General features: G+C 37.4%; 2 protein-coding genes across 4 annotated transcripts; one reads left to right on the forward strand and one right to left on the reverse strand.

Moving 5' to 3' along the window:
• The first annotated feature begins 659 nt into the window (after positions 1-659).
• LOC104108641 (uncharacterized) lies at positions 660-3,467 on the forward strand. 3 transcript variants are annotated; one of them, XM_009617721.4, is made up of 5 exons: positions 660-823; positions 893-983; positions 1,410-1,742; positions 2,733-3,073; positions 3,151-3,467. In XM_009617721.4, exons 1-5 carry the CDS (start codon positions 746-748, stop codon positions 3,367-3,369), a joined length of 1,062 nt encoding a protein of 353 aa, XP_009616016.1. In that variant the 5' UTR covers positions 660-745; the 3' UTR covers positions 3,370-3,467. The 3 variants fall into 3 exon arrangements, with proteins under 3 accessions (XP_009616016.1, XP_009616017.1, XP_070056318.1); XM_009617722.3 differs by having other exon boundaries at positions 663-823; positions 920-983; XM_070200217.1 differs by lacking the exon at positions 893-983 and having other exon boundaries at positions 667-823.
• Positions 3,468-3,813: 346 nt separating this feature from the next.
• On the reverse strand, positions 3,814-7,422 carry LOC104108642 (octanoyltransferase LIP2p, chloroplastic-like). Its single transcript, XM_009617723.4, has 5 exons — positions 7,209-7,422; positions 5,625-5,760; positions 5,276-5,540; positions 4,750-4,900; positions 3,814-4,359 (listed from the first exon to the last, which is right to left on the reverse strand). The coding sequence occupies exons 2-5, from the start codon at positions 5,756-5,758 to the stop codon at positions 4,034-4,036; spliced, it is 876 nt and encodes a 291-aa protein (XP_009616018.1). The 5' UTR covers positions 5,759-5,760; positions 7,209-7,422; the 3' UTR covers positions 3,814-4,033.
• Between the last annotated feature and the right edge of the window lie 4,144 nt (positions 7,423-11,566).

An 11,566-nucleotide genomic window follows, 5' to 3' on the forward strand; every position in this document is an offset into this window, starting at 1 on the left:
GTCGGTTTTTTCTTAAATATGAGACATACACTACCAAACGCATATTCCGGCGAGTACATTTTCAACGTAACGCTATCAAATCAATTGCTCTTTGAGAAATCTATCATTTACCAAGATATATTGATGATAATTGACTCAAATAGTGATGAATAACTTAAGTACTCAATTAAAAATCGATTATTTTTAACATAAAATAAATTTTTGTACTTAATAAAAGAAAGCTACCAATCAAACTACAAGGCAAAGAATTAGATTATTATAATAGCAAAGAACTAGACTAAAAATATAAATGACTAATATGTACCATAAAATTTTAGAAACTTTATATAAAAATATACATATATATAGGTGTAATAATATATTTAAATAGCTACTTTTATAGTCGGTTTGGTTCGGTTTTTTTTTTTTATTAAAACTAAAACCAAACCAAATTTGATCGGTTTTTAAAATTTAAAACCAAAACCAAACCAAACCTAAAAATATTAATTTTTTTGGTCGGTTTGGTTTGTGGTTTTCGGTTTGGTTCGATTTTTCGGATTTTTATGAACACGCCTAGTCTCACGTAGATGTTCAAATGCGGGATAACGTGTCCGTAATATTGCAAACTGCATGAGGCCATGTGTCATTATAGTAAACATACGGGGAGGTTTTGTAAATTAATACTTGGAATTTAAAAGAAAAAAAGAAAGGCTCTCAAATGGGGTTTAGGGTTTACTACTATCCTTAAAAAAAAAATAAAAAAAATATGAACCTGCAATCTGCTTGTTCTTTGCTTCAACATGAAGCTTCAATCCCCAAATGTTCTCAATTCCAGTTTCACAATGTAAGTATTTTTTTTTTAGCCTATAGCTATCTGTATATACACTTGTAAAATTTTGTTAATTCTATTTAGGTTTCTGTGTCATCTCTGGTGCGGAAGAACAATGGCAGAAGCTATGTTCGATTGGAGAAAAGAAACCCTTTTGCTCAAAACGGTTTGAAATGTAAATTTCCTTTTTTTTTTTTCAATTTCCTCTGCTGGATTTTATTTTATTGCTTTAAAGATATATTTTGGGTTGAAATGTAAATTTTCTCGTTTTCTTTGCAATTTCCGCTGTCGAATGCCTATTATTGACTTAAAGATAGTATTTTGGGTTGAAAATGTAAATTTCCTTGCTTCCTTTCAATTTCTTTTTTGGGTTTTATTTTGTTGCTTTAAAGATAATATTTTGGGTTGAAATGTAAATTTTCTTGTTTCTTTGAAATTTTCCTCTGTTGGAGTGTCTATATTGCTTTAAAGATACTATTGTGCGTAGTTGGAATGCAAAGTTCCTTTCTCTCTTTCTAATTTCCTCTTCTATGTACCTCTATATTGCCTCAAAATATAGTCTTTTTTGCTTTGCTTCAATATGGTCTATTTTTTACTACAGTTATTCCATCACTGAAGAAGGGGTTGATAGTGTATGCCTCTAATTCTAGTCCTCCGGAGAAGTTAAATTATGATGGCAGGGAAAGTAGGAGTGTAAGCGTAATCGCCAGTAATGGGTCTGAACCATTTCGGGGTAAATCGGGTTCTGTTTCATTCCACGGGCTTACTCACCAACTGATCGAGGAAAGTAAGTTGGTGTCAGCCCCTTTTGAGGAAAAAAGAAGCTCCTTTCTCTGGGTTCTTGCTCCTATTGCGTTGATCTCTTCTTTAGTGCTTCCTCGGTTCTTCATTGCTGTCGCAGTTGATGACTTAATCAAGAACGCGACCTTTGCAGGTATGTAAAAGGTTGAGTTAGAAGTTGGTTGTTATTTTATATATGCTGATATCTGTAACCATTGACTGGATATGCAATTCGTGGTGCAGACTAATCTAGTGATTGGATATATAAATTTGTAGAAATGATGTTAACCAATCATCAGCTTTGAATGTTTTGATGGTATAATGAGGAATAATTTAGTCAAACTTTGTAACTTGATTTAGGATATCTCCCTTTCAGATTAAAGGAACAATTTTTTTAGCTTGTCAATGAACAAAGAAGTGGGACAATGCTAATTTCTTAAGCTTGAATGTTGTGGTTATCTAGCTGATACCTATTAAATACTCGTCTTATCAAGGGAGGTACTCCGATCATGAACTGTCTGTCTCTCTTGGGATAACGCATATAAGTTCCTATGGTTTGTTAGCAATCATCTATTCTATTCATTCACGGAGAGTAGAAGCTACTAGCTCAGACAATTAAAATGGTTAATTAGATACATCCCCACTAGATGTAATTAGCAGTATGCTCTAAGCTGATGGAAAACAAGATTTAAGTGTCTCAGAAGATTCCTCTGCTTTTATGTTTATGATTGTTGTATCAGCTGCATGTAGTAAAAATGCCCAACTTTGAATTGTAGGTTAAAGTGTTACTTGGGGCTAGCTGGATACGTTCTGGTAATTATGATAGTTTTAATAGGCAAGCTCGGTTGATGTGTAGCTTGCTTGTTTAAGCTGTTAAGCAACAACATTATGATATCTTGAATATTGATATTATTGTCAGTTTTCTTCCACCTAAAAGCATCTTGCTGGTCGAAGAGTCGTATCATGTAATAGAGTCTCTTCCTATTTTACCATTACTAGAAGGTAGCATGTTATCAGATCGTTAGAACTGAGATTTTCCAAATTGTATGAGCCATGGGATTGTGAACATAGTTAGATGAACACGATTAGCTGCACCTGCTTTTATACATGTCCAAAAGTTAATGAAATCTACATGTCTTTGCAGAAATTGTGTCTTCATTTTTCTCTGAGGTCATGTTTTATATTGGCCTTGCGACATACCTTCGGGTCTCTGACCACGTTCAGAAGCCATATCTACAATTCAGTGCAAAGAGATGGAGCCTCATTACTGGGCTAAAGGGATATATAACATCTGCTTTCTTTGTAATGGGGTTTAAGATTTTTGCCCCGCTCTTTGCTCTTTATGTTACCTGGCCTTCACTTGGCTTGCCAGGCTTGGTTGCAGTGGCTCCTTTTCTGCTTGGCTGTTTGGTACAGTATTTATTCGAGAGATTTCTTGACAGACATGAATCATCTTCATGGCCCGTGGTGCCAATTATTTTTGAGGTATGCATAATGCTACTCTTTTCCTTTTTCATTTTCGGGGTAGTAGAACAGGAATTGAGGATTTCGAATATGTGCAGGTTTACAGAATATATCAGTTGACAAGATCCGTACATTTTGTGGAGAAGCTGATGTTTGCCATGAGCGGAGCTCCTGTCACGCCCGAGTTGTTTGATAGAAATGGTGCATTGGTTGCTTTGATAGTGACTTTCCAAGTCTTAGGAATAACTTGCTTATGGTCGTTGCTTACATTTCTTCAAAGGCTCTTTCCTTCCAGACCTGTTTCTGAAAACTACTAATCTTTGTAGATGAAGAGATGTTGATCCTTTTCTCATTTGTCTTATAGAAACTTTGGGTTGCATTAGTTCAAATTATCTGATGCAGTATTTGGTCCTGATACCACTTCTTTTTTGAGCTACTTATTACTGGCAGAATTTTGGTAAATGACTTGCATATCGAAACCGAGGGTCTTTCAGAAACAAGCTCTCTAACCCTAATAAGATAGGGGTGAGGTCCGTGTACAAACTACCATTCCCGGACCCCACTTGTGAGATTTCACTGGGTTTGTTGTTGTTGTTGACTTGCAGATCGAAACCAGACAGGAAGCAAACCATGTTGTAGCTCCAGATCACATAGAAACGGAGCCACAGAACAAATGTCCAAATAAAACAAAAGAATTTTCTACCACATTACACCTAGTAAACAAGTTTGTTACTTATCCAAAAAGGAAGAAGACAAGTATGTTTTAGGAATAATGAGTTTGATGACAATAAACACTTAATCTGTGACATACATGTTGGATACGCACCAGCATCCATATTAAAGTATCAATTGCAAAATTGCAAGTTCACAATTTAGATTGATCAGACAAATGACTTGAAAAGAAAATATTGCAACTAATCTGATCATTCTCTGTATAATCTCTTGAATAATTTCGCCTTCAAGAATAAGTCTTTTCCCTAATCAAGCCAGGAGAAGGGTTTCTCTGCTAGAATTTAAGACAGGTGTAGGTATACAATGGAGATCAACTTGGAAAACTTCACAAAACTCCTTAACTAAAGATTTATGAGCAATATCAATGAGTTGGACATCATCAGCGTCTTGATGGTTTTCTGTAGAGACCGGGAACTCCTTCAGCAATCCCTTTATGCTTCCAACTTGACGATCACGGATCCCACATGGAACTATCTGCTGAAAGGGTGCCAGATCTGTGGTGACATTCAGCGCTAGGCCATGATACGTGACCCATTGAGATACTCTGATACCAATTGCAGCTAATTTGCGACCCTCTGAAAGAAGCCAGTGTTAGACCAGTATTTCATGCCTCCCTTCAGAATTAAGAGATGTAATAATAACAATACAGAAAACTTGAGGGTTAAAAAAAGGAAGAAGAAAAGGTTCATGTGCGAGGTGTGTGGAACGGGAAAAACAACAATGTAATTGAGTTGAAATGGCCAGCTTCCTTGACTAGCCAACTCCTACGAGAAAATGTTCTAAATCACCAATGCAATTCACATGCCCCAGAGCACGTGAGGGACCTTCAATACAAAACATTTAACGAACTATTTTCACCTAAACCTCTATAACCACAGCATCTTAAACTCTTGTCAAGAAATATCTGATAATACCATTGCCGACTGATATAGGCCATCTAAATGATATGAAAATTCAGAACTTACCAACCCAAACACCAGTTAAGCCATCAATTCTGGAAGCCTCCATAGAAAATGATGAAGAAAGAACTCGTATGATCACCTCCTCAAGGCTCCTGAGGTACCAATGAAGGTCCATCTTATGATATCGAAGATTGATGATTGGGTACATAACTAGCTACAATTTCAGATAAAAGCATTATATGTCAGAAATGTAAGAGCTCAAACGAACACATCATTCTTCTACTTTCGAAGTCTTTAAGCACATACGCAAATCCTAAGTAATACATTTCAAAAAGGGGAAAACTAACTCCATCTAAACATCCCTGCCCCAGCAGTTATCCACTGGAGTATAACAGCAGTCTTGTCAAAGCCCCATTTTGACTTACAAACATCTGATTAGAAAACTTAGAATAGAAACTTTGCAAGCCCTTGAATCAATGTCATCAAGCATTAAAAACAACCTATTCAGTCGGTAGAGGAGTATACTATGAAAAATGAGGATCAGACTGCATCAAGATAGTTGGGGAAGTAGGCAGCAAGTGAAATGTACCTGACCAGGGCCATGGTAAGTTACTTCACCTCCACGTTCTGTTCGATACAATTCAAAAGGAGCATTCTTTATGTCAAAATGTAGATTCTCCTCAGAACTACCAGTACCCAACGTATAAACCGGCTGATGCTGCAATACAATGAGTGTGTCCGCAAGATCCTCATTCCTTTCAATTTGTGCTTTCCTCTTGTCGACAATGGCCTTTTGCCAAGACCACGCATTGGCATATGGAACTAGCTCTTTGTACATATCATAACAAGCACAGCTAGCGTCAAGAACAGAGTTAACCTAGTGAAAACCCTTAGAATTGCACAGAAACTGATCGTCAAATTGTCAAAGAAAATCTTACCATCTTTTGGCTTGACATCTTGTTAAAGTCAGCCTCCTAAAGATGGGTGTACTAGAGTATTGCTTACTCTTTGATGGGTTGCACAGTGGCCATGTTGGGGATAAGCCAAACACTGAACTTGCCAAAACAAGCATTTCTGCAAGATATAATTGGAAACAGATGAGCAAGAATTAAGAAGAGAAGCCCATTTATCTCAAATTGTAAATAACCTTCCCTTTTAACCAAAATACAAATTCAATAAATCAGGGATGGATCCAGAGATAGAGTTATCTCAAATTGTCCCGAGGCAATGATAGAGAAGCAGATGAGTGCCGTCAAATATATGAATGCTTCTATCTACTCGAAAGGCTCAAGTGCTCAAATAAGATAAGATATATACATTCATTAAGCAAATATTAAGCTAGCGTTGGCCATAGATTCCCAAATTTATTCTGAAAAATCTGATTTGGGTGGAGTTTGGTTTGAAGATGAAAATGTGTTTGGACATCTGTTTTGGGTGAAGTTTGGTTTGGAAAAACATGAAACATGACTTATACCCATAAGTTCTAAAAACTATCATAAATACCCAACAGTACCATTATCAATAACATTCATTATATTATCACAAACCATAGTCCTGAACATAAATAAATTTGATACAAAATTATCATTTTTATAATGAACTACATGATACACTATCAGATGACCGAGAAGACGAAGCAACATCGTTACAAAATAATAAATGGTGGGCTCTTTTATAAAATAAAAAAGTCGGGGGCAATTTTTAAAGAATATAATAGTGATATTTTGGCTCAAAACCAGCTATTTTGGGATTTGAGCTGGATTTGGGATTTGGGATTTGGCCAAAATATAAGCAAAATCTATGGCCAAACATGTGTTTGCCAAATAAAACCTAAGTTTATTTTGGCAAAATCTATGGCCAAACGGGTCCTAAGAGGCAAGAAACTCAGCATAACAACACCCTTCGACAATTTGCTCTGGTGAGAGAAAACAGAAACTATAGCCATCACGGACGTGGTGCAAGTAATCAGTATGGTTTACTGGATTAAATTTAGCTTAATCCTAATACATTAATTTTTGCTAGTAACTGTTTTAAACTAGACATTTATTTTTAATTTATCTGCAGCCCAGTTAGCCTCTTACTATAGGCCACCGTCTCCCTTCTTTTTTCCTGTTCCCTGATGTGTTTCCAATCGTCAGGGAATTGAAATACAAAACTTGAACAATTGATTCTTGTATGTCAATGTGCTGATATGAAATTTTAGAAGAGTTTTGCAGGCTTTTATTTCAATTTTTCAATATTTGATGCAGATTTTTATCTGAAGTTCAACAGCATGACAAAGAAAACCAAAAACTTTGAGAAAATCTCAACAACTTTCCAGTTCAGCTCAATTAAGAATACAATGGACGGGCATAGTATAACAGATAGCATAGAGGAAATTCACAGAAGCAGTTAATTCGAGAGGAAGAAACCAAGGAGAGAGGAAACAATAAATCAGTAACAAACATATGGTAATGAAAAAGAAGAAAAAAGGATTAAACTAAAGAGAAAAGATTCGCATTAGAAGAATCTGACAATATTACCTTGCTGAAAAGTTTGCGAACTGAGTTTCGAATCAGCAAATGATATGCGGACAAGAAACTAGAAATCCTTCGGAGAAACCAAAGTCACCCAAAATTCTTTTACTACCGAACTCACTACTCTTTCTAGATCTGTAGGTTCGGTTAGTAGTATTCACTATTCAGTTGCTTAATGGAATGTCAAGCCCTTAACAAAAAGAAAAATGGTGCTACGAATGTCATTTATGGTTTATTTACAATTTTTTATATGTAAAAATAAAAATTTCATGAGAATTGATTTTTTTTTTAAATTGTAATGGGCCACAAGCTCAATTAACCCAAACTAACATACATACACGGAAGGGATGGAAGTGTAAAAATTGCACGGGGCGTCCTATTTGGTCGCCCCCATTTAACCTATACCTACTTTTTAAAAAAATTTTAACTTGTACCCACTTTTTAAACAACTTCAGGCCTCTTTCTCCTCCTCCTCCTTCGTTTTCTGAATGCTGAATCTTGAGATATTGTTATGCGTTCTATCCTAATGATTCATATATATCTGCTTGTCCCATTATGTTCAGTTTGGTCTTATTCACAATAATTTAACTTCTTAGATATTTTAGCTTTACAGGCACATTGGTTTTTGGTTCTAATTTATTTGTAGTAACTTGTTTTCATGTCGAAAATATTTTTCATTCTTTAATCTTTGAAATGAACAGCATCAATCGCTGCTAATCATGATCTATTAAATTCCTTGTTGTTTAGTACTATTTCGTTTATGTACAATAAGTTCTTTTGTTGAATTCTTTTTTTAAAACTTTATCTTCCTCATTTCCGTGTGCAGACTTAGAACTTCAGCTCTAAGAATGCTGAAATTCAACAAATATAAACAAAAACTTCAGCTCCTAGAATGTTGAAGTTCAGCAAATACAAAACAAACTCCAGCCCTAGAATGCTGAAGTTCAGCAAATATAAACAAAAGTTTCAGCTCCTAGAATGCTGAAGTTCAGCAAATACAAAACAAACTTCAGCCCTAGAATGCTGAAGTTCAGCAATTACAAAATAAATTTTAGCTCCTAGAATGCTGAAGTTCAACAATTACAAAACAAACTTCAGCTCCTAGAATATTGAAGTTCGGCAATTACAAAACAAAATCTTCAGCCAAAACATGTTGTAGTTTTATTGAGCTAAAGTTTGCCATTGCACTATGAACTGAAGTTCAAACTTCAGCTTCTAGAATGCTGAAGTTCAGCAATTACAAAATAAAAACTTCAGTCAAAACATGCTGTAGTTTTATTGAGCCGATGTTTGTCATTGCACTATGAACTGAAGTTTGCGTGATTGCCTTTGCAAGTCAGGCCAAACTTCAGGCAAAAATATCTGAAGTTTTGCTACACTTCAGGCAAAATATTCTGAAGTTCAAACATTAGACATAAATTTTTGTTACTTCAGGCCCGTATGTCTGAAGTTACTCGAAAAGTGGGTACGCTTGTAATTTTTTTTGCAAAGCGGGTATAAGTTAAAAGTTGACCCAAAAACTAGGTATAAATGCAAATGCCCCGATGGAAGTAAACTTGTAAAATATATATATATATATATATATATATATATATATATATATATATATATATATATATTTACTTATTTATTGTAGGTTATTATTTTTGAAATCAACTAAACATATACATATAAAGGTCATGGGTCCATTCGAATAAAAATTCACTAAACAAATTGTATAAGGCCGAAAAAGATTTCGGCCTTTCTACGTTCGATCGAGTCCGAATGGTCTGCAACCGGAGTGAAATTTTGGGATGAGTCCCGAAGATAGTACAAACGAGCCTCAAGTTCCAAAGACTGATCGGGGAGTCGGCTCGATACTATTATCGAGCCCACGACCAAGTCGATCTGCAAGACAACGTGAGGGTGGTCGGAAATGCGCTACACCCACCCCGAAGGTCGAACTCAAGCCAAAGTCGAGGGCTCGACCCAATAACAAGTTCGAGCCCGTATCGAGCTCGCAGACAAGAGCCGTTACAACCACACTAAGGGAGAGAATCTTGGCGGGAATCTAGGAAGAGACAATTCATCGTGGGTTCTCCACTATATATTTTTTTATTGTGAATAAAGTAGGATCCCTCTACTATAAAATGGAGAATCCTTGTAAGCATAAGGCAATCTGACACACTGTAACAAAAGATCACTTCTCATATTGAAAGATATCCCCTTATGCTAATTTTACTTTATCTTATTCATTATTCTTGCTCACTATTCTCATCCTCATAGTCAAGAACATAGATATTACTATTTCTCTATACGGTTTGTATCAATTTATATCACATATCTTTAGAACCATATTCAAATTTAACTTTATCTGATTTTTCGGGTAAACAGTTTGGCGCCCACTGTGGGGGCTAAGGATAATAGTGATTGTTTGATATAAATCTGCAATACACACCAGTTTACAACTTCGAATCAGCAATGGCTTTACCTATCGACCACGAAGCCGGCCTTCAAGATGAAACCAACAACTTGGTACCCGGGGCCGAAATCGAAGCTCAAATCAAAGTACCTAAAATTCGGGCCGAAGTACCGCTAGATGTCAATTCGCAAGTGGCTCTTGAGGCAAACCAACGTTCTGAACCGGAAAAAAGCATTCAGGGCGGTACTCGATCCGTAGCTCGAGACACCCATAACGTGGAGGAAATCGGAGTCAGCTTACGTATGATCTTCGAGATGTTACAAGCCCAACAAGTAGCGATAGCTCAGTTGTAGAGCCAAACTCATATACAAAGCAGGCCAGATCCCAATCCGCTTCGAGAAATCACCCCCAGAACGGAGCCCGCCATAGTTAAATCAAACGAGCAAGAATCGGGGACCACTCCCGAAATTACTAAATTACTCGAGGAACTCACAAAACGAGTCGAAGCCAACGACAAGAGAGTGGAAACATACAATGCCACGGTCGATCAGATCCCGGGAGCTCCGCCAATGATAAAAGGGCTGGATTCGAAAAAATTCATACAAAAGCCTTTTCCCTCAAGTGCGGCCCCAAAACCAATCCCAAAAAATTTCCGTATGCCCGAAATTTCTAAATATAACGGTACGACCGATCCCAACGAACATGTCACCTCTTACATATGTGCCATCAAGGGTAAAGATTTGGAGGACGATGAGATCGAATCCGTATTGTTGAAAAAGTTTAGGGAGACCCTCTCGAAGGGAGCGATGATTTGGTATGACAATCTGCCACCAAATTCCATCGATTCTTTTGCCATGTTAGCAGATTCATTCGTAAAGGCACATGCTGGTGCCATAAAGGTTGCAACAAGGAAATCAGACCTCTTCAAAGTAAAGCAAAGGGGTAATGAAATGCTAAGGGAATTCGTATCCCGATTTCAAATGGAACGCATGGAACTGCCACCGGTCACAGACGATTGGGCCGTCCAAAATTTCACCCAAGGGTTGAACGAGCAAAGTTCAATAACATCACGTCGGTTGAAGCAAAATTTGATCTAGTATCTAGCAATAACTTGGGCGGATATACACATCCGATATCAGTCGAAAATTAGGGTCGAAGATGACCAGTTGGGAGCTCCGTCTGGATCCATGCATCAGAACAGGACAACTATTAAAAACCAAAGGTAGATCGACAGAGAACAAAGGTCGAACAGAGACCGATATCAACCGTACGTCGCAGAACGGATGAACAACGGTTCAACACGCAATATTGCTCGAAACAATCGAAGGAGTGATCGAGGGCAAAATTCTCGGGGGGGAGGGGGGTTATGAGCAAGAGTGGCTTTGATAAATATACTGATCCTATGGAGGCACCTCGGCTATCGGAGTACAATTTCAGCGTCGACGCATCGGGCATTGTATCGGCGATCGAAAAAATCAAAGATACGAGGTAGCCCAGCCCCATGCAAACCGACCCTTCCCAAAGGAACCCGAATTCGATCTGCAAGTATCATGGTATGCATGGCCACAGGACTGACGAATACAGACAATTGAGAGAAGAGGTAGCCCGCCTATTCAATGAGGGCCACCTTCGAGAGTTGCTTAGTGACTGAGCTAAGAATCACTTCAGAGAAAGGGACGCCGGCAAAAGAGATAAACAGGAGGAACCTCTACATATCATTCACATGATCGTCGGTGGGGTCGATATTCCACCGGAACCCGTTCTCAAGTACGACAAGATACCAGCCATAGGGGAAAAATGAACCCGAGGTTATGCACCCGAGGGCACTTTATCATTTGGAATCGAAGAAGTCGAAGGCATCTCTCACCCTCACAACGATGCTCTGGTAATTTTGATCCTATTAAATAAAATTCAAATTGAGCGCATCTTAGTGGATCCAAGTAGCTCTGCAAATATCATCCGA

This window comes from Nicotiana tomentosiformis, chromosome 4 (assembly GCF_000390325.3).
Source record: "Nicotiana tomentosiformis chromosome 4, ASM39032v3, whole genome shotgun sequence".
NCBI classification, from domain to species: domain Eukaryota; kingdom Viridiplantae; phylum Streptophyta; class Magnoliopsida; order Solanales; family Solanaceae; genus Nicotiana; species Nicotiana tomentosiformis.

What these genes read in the sequence shown, in the direction of transcription:
- LOC104108642 (XM_009617723.4), bottom strand. Translation starts at nt 5,758, where the DNA reads ATGCTTGTTTTGGCAAGTTCAGTGTTTGGCTTATCCCCAACATGGCCA. An exon ending in CTTACCATGGCCCTGGTCAG is followed by an intron (nt 4,901 to 5,275) that starts GTACATTTCACT and finishes CTGAAATTGTAG; the next exon opens with CTAGTTATGTACCCAATCAT. An exon ending in CTTAACTGGTGTTTGGGTTG is followed by an intron (nt 4,360 to 4,749) that starts GTAAGTTCTGAA and finishes GGCTTCTTTCAG; the next exon opens with AGGGTCGCAAATTAGCTGCA.
- LOC104108641 (XM_009617721.4), top strand. Translation starts at nt 746, where the DNA reads ATGAACCTGCAATCTGCTTGTTCTTTGCTTCAACATGAAGCTTCAATC. An exon ending in CTCAATTCCAGTTTCACAAT is followed by an intron (nt 824 to 892) that starts GTAAGTATTTTT and finishes AATTCTATTTAG; the next exon opens with GTTTCTGTGTCATCTCTGGT. An exon ending in CAAGAACGCGACCTTTGCAG is followed by an intron (nt 1,743 to 2,732) that starts GTATGTAAAAGG and finishes ATGTCTTTGCAG; the next exon opens with AAATTGTGTCTTCATTTTTC.